Consider the following 20,474-nt stretch of genomic DNA (forward strand, 5'->3'; position numbering starts at 1 on the left):
CTGCTAGGGTAGTTGAGACCTGCCAACCTATATGCATTTTCACACCAAAGTACCCTGGTAGGTTTACTCACTCCTAAATGCATTAAGCGCTTGTGACACCATATGAATTCAACTTATTGTGCAGGAGTACTCATGTCTAATAGAAAGAGGCAGCAGCAATAAACATGGCCTTTTGAAAATGAGGAAGTAGAAGAATATTTCTGTCTAGTTCTCCCTCCCCACTCCTCGCTGGCTGTTTCCTCCAACACAAAACCATAAAACCCTCAAACAGCAAAAATACCAAAATGCAAAGACCAAACACAAAAGCTAAACAAAGTACAAACAAAAAGCAAAGTATAAACCAAGAATGACATCAGCAAATAGAAACAAAAACTGAGGAACAAAAGCCAGAAATATACCACAGGGACAGACAGACAAAGAATGCAATGAGCTCACTGACTAAATACACAAGGGCTGATTAACTAAAATGACACAGGTGAACACAGAAAAGGGCAGGAGACTGCAGGCCGTGTAGGTGAGACCTCCGTCGATGAAACGATGAGGTGGAGGAGGTGGGATGGGGAGTTTGAGTCTCACCGCTGCCAGTTTGATGATCTTGACAACCTCAAAGGGACCAATGAAGCAAGGGGCCAGCTTCTATGACTCCATCCTCAGAAGAAGGTCACGGGTGGAGAGCCAAACCTTTTGACCTAGCTGATATTCTGGAGCCTGGGAGCAGTGGCGGTTGGAGGCAGAGGCATAGCGACCAGTAGCTTTGAGGAGGGCAGCTCGAGCTCGGATCCAGGTCCTGTGGCAGCGGCGGATGAAGTCTCTCTCTCTCTAGGGTCGGGAACACAGGTGGCTGGTAGCCATAGATACACTGGAAGGGAGAGAGGCCTGTGGCAGAACTGGTCAGGGTGTTGTGGGAGTATTCCACCCACAGGAGCTGTTTGGACCAAGACAATGGGAATTGTGATGTCATGCAGAGGAGTGCCGTCTCCATCTCCTGATTCTTGTGCTCTGACTGACCATTGGACTGGGGATGTTATCCTGACGAGAGACTGATGGTGGCCCCCTGGGGTGAGCAGAATTCTCTCCAGAAAACAGAGGCAAACTGGGGGCCCTGATCAGAAACCAAATCCACTGGGATGCCATGGAGACGGACCACATGTTTCAGCAACAGTTTAGCAGTCCCCTTGGTTGAAGGGAGGTTAGGCGGGGGCACGAAGTGGGTCATCTTGCTAAACTGGTCCAACACGGTCAGAATGGTGGTGTTGCTGCTGGACAGTGGTAGACTGGTGACAAAGTCCATGGAGATGTGAGACCATGGGCGATGAGGTAGCCGTAGTGGGTGCAGAAGACCAGCAGGCACTTGGAGCGTTTATGTTGGTTGCAGAGGGGGCAGGCATTGATGAAGCTCTGAATATCCTCAGCCAGAGTGGACCTCATTGATGTTGGACCGGAGGTCAGGTGGAATGTACAGGTGTTCTGGTGGACAGGAACTGGGTCTGGGCTGGTCCTGGATGGCGGCTCTGACCCTCTCCTCCACCTCCCAGGTAAGTGTGGTGATGAGACGTGAGGCTGGAAGAATGGTATCAGGATCACCAGCCTCCCTCTCCTCTTCCTGGAACTGCTGAGACAACCCAGATAGCAAAATTTGATTGAATCAACATTGAGATTGTCAGGCTGAAGATTGTAATCAGCATTGATGTCAGATATTGAAATATACATTGAAAGTGCTTACTATGATCAACATTTAAAATAACAAATCATTGAATAATTACACAAATAATTGTGACAGTTACATTTTGTATGTTTTTAATATGCCTCATTAAAAACCCCATTAGATTATATTACAATTCTTTTTAAGAAAAAAAGGTTGAGAACAGCTGCTTTACTGCATGCTCCAAGAACAAAAAAAAAAACCCTAATAAAATAGACCATCATTTAATTAGTTATTGATTAAATATTCAAAAGCAATTACACTTTTGTACTTTTATTTATTATTATTTATTTGTTTTCTTTTACCACACACCTTTTCATCTTTCATCAGGTTTCCTGCCTGGCTTAGGTGGAGAATTATCTATTTGCCCCGAAACTCCAGGGGACACAAACATGGCAATTGTCCTTCAGAAAAGAGACCACAGTTCAACATGAACAAACATCTCAATGAATTATCTGGCTACCTTTGCCCTGAAAATCCAGGGGACACAAACATTACAAATAGGACCCCAGTTCAATATGAACTGAACATAAGAGCACAGTAGCTTTAAAGCAGGCATGTCCAAACTATTCCATAAAGGGCTGGTGTGGCTGCAGGTTTTCTTTTCAACAAAGCAGCAGCACACCAGACTTGAATCATTTAATCAAATTATCTCAGTCTTCAGAAACTTGATTGTTCAAACTGTGTGCTCTTGACTGGTTGGAACAAAAACCTGCAGCCACACCATTCACACTTGTTCGGTTCTCCAATAATACAGTCCTGATACTACCTCCATAGGCGGATCAGGGCCAGAGAGAAATTTCACACCTCGCTGCCTCTGATAGATTCACACTGAGATGGAGGCAGAATCGGTGTACTAAAGCCACACCCAAAAGCCAGTGTGAATGTGGCTATTGAAACGATGTTGATTAATTGTAGGGCATTTCAGCATTGAAAAATCATCATCTATACTACACTGATTCAACAACAGTTTTTCAAATGTTGAAATGTTATCTGTGATTAAACATTGCATCAACATAGACAAAAATAATCAGTCTGACCAAAATCCAACATTGAATTAATGTCTTTTGCAATCTGGGAAGGCATCAGGTTTGATGTTGTGGGACCCTGGCCGATATGAGAGGGAGAAGTTGAATCTGGTCAGGAAGAGTGACCACCGTGCCTGGCAGGAGTTCAGTCTCTTGGCTGACTGGAAATCTTGAGGCTGCTTACAGGAGTCCAGAGTGGGCCAGGAGGTGACAGAAGAGACCTTGGCAGAGTCCATCTGGACGGTCCTCCTCCTTATGACGTGCCCCAGAAAGGAGACAGGCCAGGCTGTAGTCGTAGGGTCTATGCAGGGCAAGAGAGGTTGCTTTGGCTTTGCTGAAGACCTCTTGGAAATCTAGGCATTCGGTGGGGACCCTCGACATATCTGAAGCAGGACTGGAACAGGTAGATGACTGGGAAGAGGTGGCTTGCTTAAGACAGACCTGATGACAAGTAGGATTCCATCCCAGGATCGCCCCCATGGTCCCCATGGAGCAGACAGGCAGAACCCAGAAAGGGACAGACGAGGATCGTGGTCGGGGACGTAAGGCTGAGGTGATTTCCAGGATCGGTGAGGCAGGATAGTCGAAGGCAAGCAGTGTCAAAACCGAGAGATCAGGCAGAGGAACGCTGGAGAGTCTAGTGCAAGCATCGAGAACAATGAGTGAGTGTGGAGCTGGGGCTTAAATGCAGCCAGAGCAGATCTGAGAGCATAGGTGAGTGGGGTTAGCTTTATGAGAGGGGTGTGTCTGATTAGCAAATTGAAGCAGGCAGGTACAGAGTGGTGAGGCAGAGATGAATTATGACATTTTTTGTTGCGATATCGTGAAATTTGATTTATCGTTACATCTCTATTGAATGTAGATGAATTGATTTATATCATCAGCATTCAAAGACAAAAAAACAGATACTGATGATCAGAAGAATTGTGAATATTGGCCCTAATAATAAGTCAAGCTGTCAATTTGTCCATTATTGCCAGAGATGGCAGTGGTATGATATCATATGATCACATATCCAATCCTTTATTCTTAAAAGCCAATTGTCTGTTTTATCCCAGTCTGACAGGGAATATGTCAGCCAGTGTTGTTGCACCAATGTGAGTGCACAGTTAAGAATTAATTTTGATAGGGCCTGGACATTATTAATGTTCATCCAGTGGTAGCTGTTTGTTTATTGTGCATTGTCATTGGCAGCTATAACAAATAAACAGGTAGAATGGTTCTTCAGGGGAAGAATCCCACAGCTTTTCATAATACATGCACTGGGCTTACCCAGCAGTCATGTTCCTTGAACTGTTGACTACAAGAATAGTACTATGGTGTGCTTGGAGTTTTTATATTACAGTTTTTTTCAGTCGCTAACAAGCACTCACCCATACTTCTGATACTTTTTCTAAACTCTTAACACAGACTCACACCTACAAAGCACAATTGGCCAAATGGATAATTTTCTTCTCAAAAACACATATTGTTAAATATATACTAACTCTTCATTTCAAAATAGAACACACCTTTCTCTGTACAAACTAACTTTACCAAAACACTGGAAATCTGACCCACAATGACATTATGTTGTCAAAGAATAACACTTGTTTTCACTTCAGAAGGTACATGCAGTCAGTCAAAGTACACCAGGCTTCAAAACACTGGCTATTGTTGATATTACTGCATAGACTTGTGTTTGTTTCAGTTTTACAGATATTTGCATGTAAAACATGCAATACAACATTTCTACACTAAATTTCCTGGTTGGGAACTGTATGTAAAAGCATTCCACTAAAAACCAAATCATGTTTTTATTCATTTACTGTTTACTACAAGAGGTACAGTAGATATAGGTACTGTTTACAGTGGGATAGAACAGAACACTTTTACAGTACTGCTTACAGTAAAGTGAACAAAATATCCATGAAACACAAAAGAACATTCTGAAAAAGAAAAAAAATGCAAAAAGCTCAAAATAATAAAAGCACAACATTTCTAAAGTAATTATCTAATCTCTGCGGTCTTCAGGGTTAGGCCACATGTTTTCATCAACATCGCATCTGATATTATCCAAGGCAATGCACCTGGGATAAAAGCGTTTAGTATGACGGATCCACCCTTGGCAGTTATCAGCTGTGATTTCCCTGCAGCCAGCATCCATGGCTTCAAGGAGGGACATCTGGTCATGTGGCTGATGGTCATAAACCTTCCACCTCCAAGCAGAAAAGAACTCCTCTATGGGGTTGAGGAAAGGTGAATAGGGTGGAAGGAACAGACGCACTAGTCTTGGGTGGGCTTCAAACCATGCTGTAATTGCTTGGGAATGATGGAATGCCACATTGTCCCAGATGATCACAAAGGTCCTCATGTTTTCACCTTCTTGATTCTGCTGTGGGATGAGGTGATGGTGGAGATCATCAAGAAAGGCAAGGAGGCGCTCTGTATTGTAGGGTCCAACCTGACATCTGTGAAGCAGCAATCCTGCGTTTGAAATCGCCGCACACATTGTTATGTTTGCCCCTCTCTGTCCTGGCACATCAGCTGTGGCCCTTTGTCCAATACAGTTTTTTTCAGTCGCTAACAAGCACTCACCCATACTTCTGATACTTTTTCTAAACTCTTAACACAGACTCACACCTACAAAGCACAATTGGCCAAATGGATAATTTTCTTCTCAAAAACACATATTGTTAAATATATACTAACTCTTCATTTCAAAATAGAACACACCTTTCTCTGTACAAACTAACTTTACCAAAACACTGGAAATCTGACCCACAATGACATTATGTTGTCAAAGAATAACACTTGTTTTCACTTCAGAAGGTACATGCAGTCAGTCAAAGTACACCAGGCTTCAAAACACTGGCTATTGTTGATATTACTGCATAGACTTGTGTTTGTTTCAGTTTTACAGATATTTGCATGTAAAACATGCAATACAACATTTCTACACTAAATTTCCTGGTTGGGAACTGTATGTAAAAGCATTCCACTAAAAACCAAATCATTTTTTTATTCATTTACTGTTTACTACAAGAGGTACAGTAGATATAGGTACTGTTTACAGTGGGATAGAACAGAACACTTTTACAGTACTGCTTACAGTAAAGTGAACAAAATATCCATGAAACACAAAAGAACATTCTGAAAAAGAAAAAAATGCAAAAAGCTCAAAATAATAAAAGCACAACATTTCTAAAGTAATTATCTAATCTCTGCGGTCTTCAGGGTTAGGCCACATGTTTTCATCAACATCGCATCTGATATTATCCAAGGCAATGCACCTGGGATAAAAGCGTTTAGTATGACGGATCCACCCTTGGCAGTTATCAGCTGTGATTTCCCTGCAGCCAGCATCCATGGCTTCAAGGAGGGACATCTGGTCATGTGGCTGATGGTCATAAACCTTCCACCTCCAAGCAGAAAAGAACTCCTCTATGGGGTTGAGGAAAGGTGAATAGGGTGGAAGGAACAGACGCACTAGTCTTGGGTGGGCTTCAAACCATGCTGTAATTGCTTGGGAATGATGGAATGCCACATTGTCCCAGATGATCACAAAGGTCCTCATGTTTTCACCTTCTTGATTCTGCTGTGGGATGAGGTGATGGTGGAGATCATCAAGAAAGGCAAGGAGGCGCTCTGTATTGTAGGGTCCAACCTGACATCTGTGAAGCAGCAATCCTGCGTTTGAAATCGCCGCACACATTGTTATGTTTGCCCCTCTCTGTCCTGGCACATCAGCTGTGGCCCTTTGTCCAATAACATTTCGTCCACGACGACACCTTTTGGCCAGATTGAATCCCACCTCATCAAGGTAGATGAACTCATGAGGTGCCTGGTTGGCCTCCAATTCCATAACTCTCTGAAACAAAGTTTCAAATGCAAATCATGTCATTACTGTACACCATACTATGCTGTAACCAATTACAGTGCTGTACTGTCTAGGTTACCTGCTTGCAAAGTGCAAAGCTTTTAGAATTGAAGATTGAATTGAATATTCACTATACCTGGATGTATTGTTGCCGTAGCTCTTTGACTCTTTCACTATTCCTCTCAAAGGGAACAGTGTAGAGCTGCTTCATCCGCACTCTGTGTTTGGATAATGTCCGTGCAATTGTTGTGAGGCTGATACTGTCAACATTTTCAAACATGTCATTGTCTTCTACAATCCGAGTTTGCAGTTCATGGAGTTTTATTGCATTATTTGCAACTACCATTTCCACAATGGCAAGCTCTTGATCATTATTGAGGAGCTTTCCTCTTCCCCCAGAGGGAGGAAGACGTTGCATCCTTTAGAGGGACAAAAAATTCTATGTTAGCGTTTCTGTATGGCCTTACTGTATTGACATGTCAAGTGAGAATACAAATAATCCATGTAAAATGCAATACATACCTGTTGGTTTGTCGAAAAATGCGTACAATGGAGGCAACTGTTGACCGCCTCACATTGGGCTGCACTCTTTCACCAGCCTCTCTTAGTGAAAGACCATGGTTGATGACATGGTCAATGATAGTGGCACGAATTTCATCACTGACTACCGTTCTTGTAGCCCTTGGAATGCCACCACCACGCATTCTTATACCCCTACCTTGCCCTCTCCTTGGGCCTGCTCCTACACCTGCCCCCCTCACTACACCTCTCACTACACCTGCACCTCTCCTTCGTACTCTTCCTCGTCCAGACATTACAATGTTTTTCTTTTTACTGCTTCCAAGAGAAATCACTCCTCAAAGTCCTCCTTTTATAGTTATCAATGCAGCTGAAATCATTGGAATCAGCTGTAGTTGGCCCAATTTACCCCACATAAATCAGCTGTGTGTCAATTATTCAATTGCTAGTTCATTATCAGCTGAGATATATTGTTTTTGAACTTATATCAGTGCAGAAGTAGAGGATTTTATACTGTATCTAAGGTTTGGAGTATTGTTTTTGCTATTGTGGCATGTTGTGTGTTAACATTTGTAAATAATACAAAAACAATCCATAATTTTGTTGGGAGGTATCGCGTGTCTCTTAAGAAAATGTAAGCATTGTGGAAATGTGTTCACTGACTGCATATTGTGTGAAAACGACATGAAATGTGTGAATGGTATGGCCACAGAAGTCCGATGCTGTGCTAATTGTGTTTAGAGCTTCGAAAATGTGTTAACTGATTGGACAAACGCTTGTTAGTCACTGAAAAAAACTGTAAGACCCTCTCCTCTTGCTCATTAATTTTGCTGTGGAAAGCTTGCTGCAGACACATGACTCCTTGCCCATGTAGAAACACCCCAATGCAAACATCTGCGTTTGGGAAGTGCCTATACAGCCTGAAAGCAGACACTGCTTTAGGCCTCCTTGTGTTCATGTCTCTTGAGAGAACGGAAGGTGTGTGTGTGTGTGTGTGTGTGTGTGTGTGTGTGTGTGTGTGTGTGTGTGTGTGTGTGTGTGTGTGTGTGTGTGTGTGTGTGTGTGTGTGTGAGCGTGCGTGCGTGCGTGTGTGCACTTCTGCACGTGTACTATATGTCCAGAGGAATCAGTCTGACTTGTTGGTGATCAGATTTCAGAACTTTCATTGACTGCAATAGTCATCAGCTGAGAATTAATAGCAATGCAGAGACACATGGGTTGCAGGCTGAGCAGAGACTGAAGTGAGGGCACCATCACAATAAAACTGCATTTACATCTAGGTAAACTTATGTATGAGTTTGGTTACTGCTTCTACTAGAAACTGAAACAGGTCCAGTTGACTACAATATAGATCTTAGAATTACTGCTAGAAACCACATTGACTGATTCAAGACAAGGCAAATATTTTTGACAATGAGATTCAAGTGTATAGTGCCAACAGAGGAGCACACAATATGTAGTATTTCCTAAGCTCCAACTGGTACAGTAGCACCTTATCTGCAGAAGAAACACAAGATTGCAAAAGAAAACCAATGGAAACACTGTGTTCTTCTTGGTATCAGGTGTTTTTACTCAAACTATATTAGAGATGTGTTAAGTGATAAATGGACAGTTTGTCCATGCTTTGTCCTGCATCCAATCCACCCTTGCATTGTCAGTGCAGTACTGTATCTCTTGCTGCCATCTTTTGATTGGTCGTGTTAGAAGGCAGTAATCACAGCGTGCTTACAGAGATTCAGTAACTTGAATGAAGTTCTTATCTGTGCCCTGATAATCCCCTCCAAACAAGCAGCAGCGCAATGATGTCTAGTGTGCCCTGCATACAGAAAACTTCATATTTTCTTCCTTCATCTTGACAATGGCTGAATGGAGCTGTCAACACCAGAGTGTTTAAGATTTTGTTAGCTGAACACCTGAGCAATTATTTTTTTCCTCTTGCTGACTTTTCATATTTTTTTTCACATTTCCAATATGTATTAATAGCATTAACAATGGCATTCCAGCGTTTTTGTTTTTGTTTGTTTTTTACATTTGAAAAGTTTGTCTTTATATAAGGTAGGCTGTGATATCTTAGACTCCACTGTTGGCTGGGTCACTGTTGAAACTGCTATTAGCTGTCATTTCTCAGTGGAATTCCATATGTCCTGTTAGCTAGCTAGAGCCGACAGATTTGTATGATAATGAACCTATAAGACATGAAGTCAAAAACAGTGTTACATACAAATTCACCCCTCGAGAGTAATTTTTTAGATATGTAGGAGTTACTCCTTTTTGATATTAAGAAAACGTCTGTATATAAATTATCACAACACTGTGGCAATGTGTTTCCAATGCCCGGCTGTAGCATAATGGATTCTTTGTAAAACAAAACTTATTTATTGTTTCAGCCACCTTTACAGACAAGCACTGTTGCCTCATAGGAAGAGGGTCCTGGGTTTGAAACTCAGTAGGGCCTTTCTGTGTGCTGCTTGCATTTTCTCAGTTAAGGCTAAGTGGTCAATCTAAATTGCATGTAGGTGTGAATTTGAGTGTGAATGTTTTTTTTGTCCCTATGTCTAGTCTGTGATGAGCTAGCGACTTGTCTAGGGTGAAACCTGCCACTCTACCAGTGTCAGCTAAGAGGCAGCTCCAGTACCCCCGACCCTGTAAAGGATATGCTGTTACTGTTAATGAATGAATGTATTGACTTCTCCTGTGCAGGGTCACATTTAATTTTGTTTATTATGTGTTTAAAATGACTACTGTAATTATGAGTAGAAAATGAGAATGTTGGTTCCAGTTGGTTTACAACTCAGCTGAAGTGAGCCTCTGACTTAAAAATAATATAACTAGTGCTGCTGTACTAATCCTCTTTTTGGTTAAAATGTGGAATGCCATGATGACTGTTACTCCATTGTATTCTCTAATGGAGAAATTGTAGAGATGTTTGTGTTGATACAAATTGTGTCATTCTGTAGTTACAAAAAAACTAAAAACAACTGTTTTAACTGTGTCATTGGATGACTGACTGTGTCTCTGTCTGTCTCTGTGTTTGCATGTGTTTCAGTTTGTGCTCACCCTGACCACATCCATCCTGCATGTACTTACATCTTTTTTGATGGTACACAATAATACAACCACCTACACTGATGTATCTGCTATTACCTCTGAATGGGCTTCTAAGCCTCCTGCTGGTTGTATGCTTGGGATCTCTGACATGATTGGTTTTCTTATAGACTTAATTTTCAGTGACTCCTGTTGGTTTTGCCTGTAGTGGTTACATATGGTCCTGTTGCTCTCTCCAGAACAGGCCACCAGCAGTACAGGGGTCACCCCACAACGGCCAGCCCCCACCCTGCATGAACCCTGCCTTGATGAACGCCCCCTGGGTGAGAGAGGGGAGGAGAGGGAACGTCATGATAAGTGACACATTCATATTAATTAGTGATTTCACAACTCATGGTTAGATGTTAAAAGGAGACTTCACCATGTTAAAACATCTTAAGCTCAGTCACTCCATCATGTGTTCACTGGGTCACAACACACTCAAAAACCATTGTCATGACCATCTTTTTTATTGCTATATTGTCCATTAATTATGTTAACTTTTTACTCCTTTACCAGGGATCCATTTTGTGCCATGTGAATCTGTTTAGTATCAGTGCCCGGTTGTAGCATACTGGATGATTTGTAAAACATAAAACTTCTTTATTGTTTCAGCCACCTGTACAGACATGCACTGTTGTTCCAAAAGTTTAGTGTTTGCAGGGAATTTAATCCACAATGCTTATCCATAGCGTTACAAAACAAGGATGGGATCACTTAGTTGGGGTAAACAAATCTCCCTTCAACATATTTCACAAAACCCCAAAGCAGTGAAAAATGTATTAAGTGAAATTTCTTCTTGTGATCCTTTTAAATAAAAAATGATATCAAAGAATCCCAAAAAAACAAACTAGAAACATTATTTTCATATGTACTGCTTGTGTACGTAATACACAATGGAAAATTAACATAATTAATTGTAGTGATTATGGGATGGACACAGCACTAGGATAACCATACTAATTTTGAAGCCCTCTCATATGCTTTCATTGGCTGTGTCAGTTGCAGTCCATGGTCATTTCTCAGTGTTGTGTTGTGTTGTGTTGTGAAACTTTGGGGGCACCACCTCCAAATACGAACATTTGAGAGTCAAATTGATTAACAAACCAAATTACCAACTGAACAAATTAACATTAAAATATACAAAGATTAACAATGAGTCTACAAACGCATTGGTCCATGCAAATTTAACTTTTTCTTGATATAAGTCCATGGGGAATTCGAGATCCCACTTAGAAAGTTGACTGCATATTTATATGTATACGATTAGTCAACGAAGGGTGCCCCAGTAGCAAGTAATAAATAGATAAGCCAACAACTTGCTGTGACACCCACCCACAGAAAAGGAATCAGCTTTGATAGATTGTGGTTTATATTGATTCTTTTGTCACAGACAACAGTGACTTATAATCGCCTCACAAGGCAACCAAATCTGTAGTGGAACTCCACTAAAAAATTATTAGTCAAATTAGTCAAATCAAACCATTTATGAACCAAATCATGAATTTATCAAATTATCAGTCAAGTATCCAAATGTGTGACATCTTATTTAGATACATCTCTGTTCTCCACTCCAAAGGTAATACAGGACAACAACAGGGTCTAATTAAAGATATGTATTATTGATTAAATACTAACCCACTAACTGAAATACTGAATGAGGCTCTGAAATTTAGACCTTGAATTGTTATCAACATATTATTAGTATTATTATCATCATTATTATCATTATTAGTATTATTAGTATTATTATTAGTATTATTACTGTTTTTGTTGTTGGTTGATGTTATTATTATTGACATCAGCCCAGTCATGAGCAGTTATTAGACAGTTAATGCCTACTTTGAGCTACAAAGGCCATTACAGAAGAGGAGGTTGGTCAGAATCCACAGTCCTCGGACTCCGGATGGTATTTCCCCTGGTGACTCCATAACACACTGTCTGTGCCTGGTGTCAGTGCCATACAGAGCGTTGTGTGCCTAATGCCAGTTCTCTTTGGCTTGCATTTGGTGTCTTGTCTCTAATAACTTCAAACAAAGATGATTTTTATTTTTGTAGATCAAGCTGCTCCTGTCCCACGTGATATTGAGAATGAAACCTGATTTATTAATTTAATCCAGATGACCATCATATTTACAGAACCTCTTCCTGTAGTTTTATTTCCTAAATCTAAAATGCCATGGATTGCAATGGATCGAAAAGATGTCACGTAAAATTCCTCTAGCGTGCAACAAACCAAGCCATGTCAAGCCATCTAAGTCAACACAGTGTGTGTTTTCAATCATTATTTACATTTTCACATTTAAAAATTTTCAAGGAAAATAAGATAGTCCTTTTAATCCTTTCTCAGCTCAAAGGCATTAATTAGCAAGATCTGTGACACTACCATCTGTGACACTCATTACATTAAAAACAAAGAAACAAATATGAATTTAATATAATAGAGGTTAGTAGTTCATGAAAATGAATTGTTATTTGCCTTTTCTCTGTTATTTCTGGAGACAGTAACATAATCCCCATACTTACATTTCTTTGGATCAGATCACTTTTCTTTGACTATGTATTTCTCACTTTCAATGTCCTTACTTTTTTCTTTGACTCTCTTTCCTCACTCAGCAGTACCACTACCAAGAGGATGACTCGCCACCTCTTGATCAGGGATTCCCGCAGCTTACCAATGAGGTGCGCGCCCCTGAGCTTGTGCACGTGTCCGAGAAGAACCTGTCTGAGATTGAGAATGTCCACGGCTATGTCTCCCATTCCCACATCTCTCCTCTCAAGGTTAGCACACCTACTGATCCCTGATTATGCCAAGTATGCTTTTACACCTGGTGTAGAAAACACGACTCTCTAACCTTCATCCCAAATCAACTGCATGAACAGCTGCCAACATGACCTCTGTCTCCTTCTTTATCCATGGCCGCAGACTTTTTTTGTAGCTCATTTATATTCACTCATAGTACTTTGGGTTTTTTTTTAGACCGATAAAAGTGAATTACGAAAACACTCGGATTAATTATAGCACACTTATAGTCAGCTTTGTCCATTTTGCATAAATGGGTGTGTAGGAATACAATATTGTTGAATTTAGGCCAGATTCTATTTTTTAATGATTCTAGTAGATCTGAATTATGCTAGTGTTTTCTCCTCCATTTTATTTTATTTTTTGTACATTTAACTGTTTCTCTCTTTTGATGTGCTTTCCTGAGCCATAGAAGCAATAATTGGTGGTATTAATCTGGTTGTCAGTTTGTAGGTTTTGTGTAAATGGTGAAATAGTGTCTTCACATCCCCTTTTCACTGTGCCTTTACCATTGCTTGTACACATTTTCCCTCTGTATCATCTTGATTCATAAAGTGCCAGTTTGAGTCCTGTGTCCAAGCCTCTGACATATCAGTGCCTTTGTCTCCCCTGAATGCCCCCATTTGAAAAAAGACATTCAAACTGTGTTAAAGGGTCTAAGGTACATTATACAATCTATATTATTGATCTGGGTCAAGAATGCAGTAAAAGCAGAGATATAGTCCAGCTGGCTGATGGAGTTTGTTGAAGAGTGGTTTTGGTTCTGCTGAGGTTTGAGCCAGCAGAGGGCAGTGTTGGACATGAAGGGAAGTGTCAGCAGTTTATTCCAGGCAGTGTTTGAACCGCTTGACAAACTGTACGTAGTTCTAGTAAATGGAGAATGACTTTCCTTCACATATAATATGTTTTGGTTTACGGAAGCACAGGCAGAACATTAAGCAGCACTTGGACAATGTTTTCTAACTGAGATTGATAGTTCCTATATTTACAATTGTTGAAATGTAATGACATGATTTTAAATTGATAAACTTAAGGATGTGTTGTTGTTTTTTTTCCCAAGTTCTACATATTCTTTTTATGTGAAATTTCAACTTCACATCTCTTGACCAAGGAGGGTTTTTAAAAAGTCAAGCAAGAATATTTTATATACACAACTATCTATCTATCTATCTATCTATCTATCTATCTATCTATCTATCTATCTATCTATCTATCTATCTATCTATCTATCTATCTATCTATCTATGTGAATTGGTTATAAAATAAAACAAATGTACATGTACAATAGTATTGTTGTTAGATGATGATGTTAATGCTTTGTCCTTTCATATATAAGCAAATCTCATAGTCAGTTTTGACATGTGGGAAATGATTCAGTGTTTTAGATCTGTTTGTGTCTTCTTCCTGTGTTTTGTCATACTTGTACGAGCTGTGATGTAATCCAGCAGACTGCAGACTGTATGACAATCGGTCAGATGCCATTGACAGTAATGACTCAAAGTTGATGAGGTTATTGTTAATATAAATGTAACAGAAAGGTTACACAAACAACCTTACAACAACCTTTGGGTTTGGCAACTATTAAGTTGCACTTAGTTCTAAAAGAAATTTACCAGTTGGCAACTGATATTCAGCACCTTAATGGCAGTGGATTATCACAAGAGTGATATTTCCCAGTATGGGTGTGAATTTTGACAGTTGAAATTCAGCCATTGTTGGTCTGTTTATTTACAAGCTGCGAGCACTGTGTTTTCCTGTACTTATTTCTGCTTTCAAAACAATTTGTTTCTTATTAGTGCAGTAGTGATCTTTAGTGAATTTCACTTTGCACATGACAGTCAGTCTGTGATGGGAAAATGTCCCACTGGGTAAGAGACTGTTCCTCATTGACAGAAATAATGCAGGTAGCCAAAGTCATCCTCATTCAATCTTTACCCCTTTGTACATTTCTCCCCTCTCCCACCTCCAACATGTGGCAGGGTAACCATTACTAATGCTTTTTGTCCTGATGCATCAGGCTCCCCTCTTTCTCTTTCCCTACCCAAGTATACTGGTTAGTGACCTTGTCTTTCGTTTCTTACCTGCAGCCCGCACTGGTTACCCGTTTTGATCTTGCATACCCGGGTGTGACCACAGCAAACTACATGGCAAGTTTTATTTTTATTTATTTTTATTGGACCTCTGGAGAAACTCAATCTCCTGTATTTTATTGTATTTCTTTTTAGTATTACCTTAAATTCCTCACTTATTTCTGGGTCCTTCTGTTCAGAAGACTGATGTCCCATTGGTGCTGCATGGACTTTGTTCTGTTGTTGCACTTCTATACATTGCCTTAAGAAGCTGCCCTTATCTTGTCATATCCATAAATTCTTAAAACAATTCCACACATCTTTGTAATCCATTTGCCTGCCAGCAAATCCCCTGTGCTTGCTGTGGTGTTACTGTGATCTGGTGTGAAGCCTGTCTCTGTTATCAATCATGTGTTATTTGTTGAAGAGCTTACTGTACCCAGGTGATGTGTTTAGGATCCCCATACCCGATTCAACCTGCACATAACAGAATAATGAAGCTATACAATAATATTCAAAGGCCAAGTTACTATTAAGACACAATTACAGCATGCTCAACAGTGTACTGTGTTTATCACTTCTACTTTTAATTGATTAAGCATTACTATTAACAGTTTGGGTGCAAATCCCTGAGGCGGATGGGGGAGGGGCGATTTCCCCCTCTCTGCTTGTAGCCATGAATTTTTTTTTATATCACAGTACATCTTCTTCTGGTCAGACTGAACGGATTAGATTCATCATATATTCCTCCTAGTAGTTGGTGCAAGTTGATAAACGAGACAATGCAAACCAACTTAAAAGCACATAGCGCCTCAGTCATTTAGTGGTTTTGCACATCCGGTTCCCTTGTCTCAAAGGGTTTTTCAAATTGATGTTAACTCATATGTGGGAAATAAGGTGTGTTGTTACCACAGGCTTGGAGATATTAACAGGTTTTGTTCGAACACATGAAACACATCATTAAATATCCCACAGTTTCATTATGATGCTCCTCCATGTGTTAAAGATGGTGGTTGCTAACAAGTGCCTAAATGAGATTGCAGAGGTTGTCCGGGACATTAAACGCCATCCCAGCAAACACGACTAGTCTGTCTTTATGGGCAGATGCTTAGTGGTTAAGTGGTGTTCATCTGGGAAGATTGTCTTGATGAACAAAACCTGGAAGTGTCATAAACTTGTTTTTGCCATAGGGGTTATTTCTGGCAATATTCCAATTTTCAATTGAAAAACACTATTAGAAACTAAGGTGAAGCAAACCTCAGGTTGTCCTACAAAACATTTTCATTGCTATAGCTCTCTATGGACCACAGTTCTCTCAAAACTAGCCATGCGCCATGTGTAAAACTATTTACTCACACAGAAGTAATGTCTGCTCTTCTTGCAGTCTGATACAGCAGCCGACCCTAGCAGCCCATCCTCTAGAACCACTCTTGGCTGCTAGGGTGTGTCCAGGCTCCTTAGATTGAGCGGACTGGAAAGTGCAGGTCAGATTCACTGTATGACAGTTATTTAAAAAAAATGTTTCATTATTTTTCATAAGTAAAACCTGAGCACCTTTGTAGATTTACATTTAAGGGCATTTAACAGACAATTTTGTCCAAAGCGACTTATAGTAATTCATACATACACTGATGGCAGTGGCTGCAAGGTGCCGACCAAGGTATTGAAACAGTTTGGAGTTCAGTATCTTGCCCAAGGACACTTCGACATGCAGACCAGGGGAATAGAACCATAGACCTTCCGCTAACAAGATGCCGGCTCCTACCCCTGATCCACAGCCACCACTCAGTCAGTAGAGTGTGTGACACATGTGCAGAGGCTCTGTCCTTGCTGCAACAGCTCATGGTTTGAATCCGACCCTTGGCCCTTTGCTGCATGTCAACGCCCTTCTCTCTGATCCCATTTATTGTTATTTCTAAGCCTATCAAAATAAAGCCATCAAACAGGGTGCCTTGATAAAGTGGTTCAAAATAAAGAAGTTGAACATTACCTTTTTTTGCCAGCTCTTTAAAATGATAAAAATAGGACAGGTCATTAAAAATTACTGGTATTTATCACTATCATGAAAGAGTTTTTAGCGTCATCACCTAGGCCTACCCTCTCCAATGGCAGGGTGCATATGACATCTGACTTTATATGTTATTTTAGCCCCCCTTCTGATTTTTCTTTTTTACATATATGTAAGGGATAATGCCCGACGAGGTTTCCATAATCAGGAATTATTACACGTCTCTTCTTAATACTGTAGAATGCTCCATTCACTTGAATGGGCCTTCCCAACAATCAGCGGTCAATTATTTTCGTATAACAGACCGCTGCTAAGCATATTTGACCGTTGTCAAGGAAAGTGGCCTTTCTGCCTCTGATTCACGTGTTTCGTATCACTCTGCGCTCTAAAATCTTTGCTCTGCAAGTGGTCCGGTCACTTAACACCCCAGCGTTTTCGGTTGCTAAGCGATGTCAGCTGATCTGTAGTCTACTTCATATCGGAATTAAATGTACTCCTAGGCCACTAGTATGGATGAGTTTCACATTAACTTCAATATTTTGGGAAAATATGGTGATTTTGAGTCTTGGCAAATGGCGTCAGTTTAGCGAACTATATTTCTCTGCTGAAAACACCATAAACGGTAACAAATAAATTGTAAAAAGACACACTGTGTGAAGTTTTTTTTTTTTTTTTTGTTCCGTGTTGACAAGTAGCCGTGTAATAAGCGGGATAATGTATAGAATGGCGGTCATTCTCGGGAAAATAAGTCCCGACAGGACGATCTTATTGCTATACATTATCCCTTACTTAATGGACAACGCGGAGGCCTAAGAACTGTCCAATGCACAGCGGAGGACGGTTGCTTCCGTGAAGTCCATTAATTCCTGATTATGGACACCTCGAAGGGCATTATCCCGCTTATACCATGGTCATTTGCCAAAGAAAAGAAATTTAGACCATTAATTTATATTTTCATGCGTTTTACAATCAAAATAGACAGTTTTTCACGAGCCATAACTAAGTTTCCCTGGTAATGCCAGGGTAATGAGGGTTTGACTAATACCTGGAACAATCATTACCCTCCCGTAAGGTCCTTATGCAACAGAAACATTGACTCCTCCAGTAATAAGGACGGACCATAGATACGACTTGGCAACGGGAGATATTCTAGTCCGCTCAGCAATGAGCTATACTAGCAAGATTCAAAGTCAATAATATTGTGTACGATTGACAAACAGTAAATATAACTGACAGTATGTTTAACAACAAGACTAGCTAGCTAACCAGTCATGTCATTGTCCCCAAATCAATATCAAGATTTTCACGAACAAATGATCGGCTGTGTGCCACAGTGACGTCCAAGCGCTAGATGTTGTTGCCACTCACTCTGCATTTGCAAGTTATTTTTCAACTTGGCTCTTAACTTGGGCATACAACGCTGGCATGCACGTGTTGGTGATAGGATTTCAGGACAGTATCTTATACCTGGGCTCTAACATATGAATCAAATCCTGAAACCCTTCCCACTCATCTATATTTTAAGGACATAATCCCTTAGCGATAAAACACATTATTTTATTATTGTTATTTTATTATTTATTGATGCCATGATCTCAGCCCTTAGCACGTCCTGAATTGTGACTAAGTTGCCTGAAAAAGTTAGAAATATGGTTCCCGTTCTCAGCTGTGTGTTACTGCTTGCAGTGTGCTCCTGCTGGTTGGTACGAGTCTTGAACTCACCGTACTCTTGACCGTGCTTCCTCCTTGCATGCTGGATGAGATTTGTAGTGCTGCCAGTGTACATCAAAGATGCTCTACACAACTTACAAATAGCATGGCTTCTGTCGAGCTTCCCTTCCTTCTTATAAATCCCAAAAATGGTCCACACTTTGGATTTTTGTTTCCCTGATGCCATGAATATCTTTCCTGGTGCATTATCACCGCCATCGGTCAGGCTGGCTGTCGTTCTTAACCTCCTCCATTTTCCTTGTTCTCAATTATCACTCATGGTAACGGTGGCTGGGCAGCTACAGAGTTTGCACGAGAATCAATTCGCAGGCAGCTTCAGCTCTCACGTTATTTTAGAGATGCTGCCACAAACTGTGAAGCCACCAACCGATTCAAAGCCTCGCGATACCCGATTGTTGACTCTACAACCGATTCATTTAGGAATTCATGGCTAATTCGTATTGAATGAAGAGGCTGCTCCCAATGCAGCCGTATCTCTCACTTGTTAAACCAAATATCTGGTCGCATCGGTTTATCAAACCCTAATAAACAACATGACTCTGTTTATGCCTGGGTGGTTTGACCTAAGGATGGACAAGTTTCTGCCGCAGCGTGTTGGTAGGTTTAAAGTGAACTGAAATATGATGCTTTTTGAAGATCCTCCTGAGATTCTCAGATGTTCCTGCGACATGGTGGTGTTATATTTTTCTGTCTCCTCTAAATCTTGTAGAGGTTTTCACAAAAAGGTCCAGTTTGGGTAACCACAGGTTTCAAATGCTCCCCTGATGTGCTTCTGTTCCCTCACCTTCCCCTCTGTCTTTGTGGGTATGGCCTCAGCCCAATGGTTTAGGATTGCCTGCAAACTCTTCTCCAGTTAGTTAGAAGTCACACATTAGCCTACCGCCTGAGACTATTACCCATATGACATAAAAGATATCTAGATATATTTATATTATTTTATTGCTTTTATGTAAAATAAAATAATAATCATAATCATAATCATCATCATCATCATCGGCTTCCTGATCTGTGTTAATATTCAGTCAAGAAACCTCTGGATCTCCTTCCTGTATACAAGTTGTTTATGCCATTTGTACTGTATACAATCTGTATCATCTAAATGATAAAAGGTATATCATTTTTTTAAAAAAAGAAATCAATAACCAGGAGTCTTACCTAATTCAGTTGTTATATCTGCATCCTGTAGTGTACATGCACGTGTAAGAACTGTAATAGGCTGGTTAAGCTGGAAGTGTAAAGAAAAGGCATCTATCATTTTAAAGACTTAATTCAAACAAGAGATAATGCAAAACAAGGAATAAATACAGAACAAGAAATGGATACATGTCAGGCAGGAGTTCCAGCACTTGATGCGATTGCTCCCAATGTAGTCCTCATATTCTGGCCTATAAAGCAATAGATGAGCAACATGATTTTTTTTATTTTTAAAAATCAACCACAGCGCAACTGTCCTCAGCATACTGTGAACATACACTTTCAATGATGAATACTTTACACATTCCTGGATAAGACTGTGCAGATGTCACAGTAAATACGACATTTCATTTAGTCTATTCATGATTGACTGGAAGTACTTGCCCTTTATTATTTTTAAAAATGTTTTTACTTCCCATGTTTATTGTGATGTACCAAAACAAATTTAAATGGTGGTAAAGAATTTGGGGAAAAAAA

General features: G+C 40.3%; 1 protein-coding gene across 10 annotated transcripts in view; it reads left to right on the forward strand.

Moving 5' to 3' along the window:
* dlg2 (discs, large homolog 2 (Drosophila)) overlaps positions 1 to 20,474 on the forward strand; it is a 268,677-nt gene that overhangs the window by 124,473 nt on the left and 123,730 nt on the right. For 6 of the 10 annotated variants that reach the window (XM_037118617.1, XM_037118620.1, XM_037118621.1 and 3 more), the window contains exons 5-7: positions 10,393 to 10,476; positions 12,809 to 12,973; positions 15,083 to 15,142. In XM_037118617.1, the coding sequence (XP_036974512.1) occupies positions 10,393 to 10,476; positions 12,809 to 12,973; positions 15,083 to 15,142 (309 nt within the window). The remainder of the gene's footprint in view (positions 1 to 10,392; positions 10,477 to 12,808; positions 12,974 to 15,082; positions 15,143 to 20,474) is intronic. The other 4 variants (XM_037118627.1, XM_037118628.1, XM_037118624.1 and 1 more) reach the window with 1 other exon arrangement.

The sequence above is a fragment of the Acanthopagrus latus genome, chromosome 13 (assembly GCF_904848185.1).
Source record: "Acanthopagrus latus isolate v.2019 chromosome 13, fAcaLat1.1, whole genome shotgun sequence".
NCBI lineage: Eukaryota > Metazoa > Chordata > Actinopteri > Spariformes > Sparidae > Acanthopagrus > Acanthopagrus latus.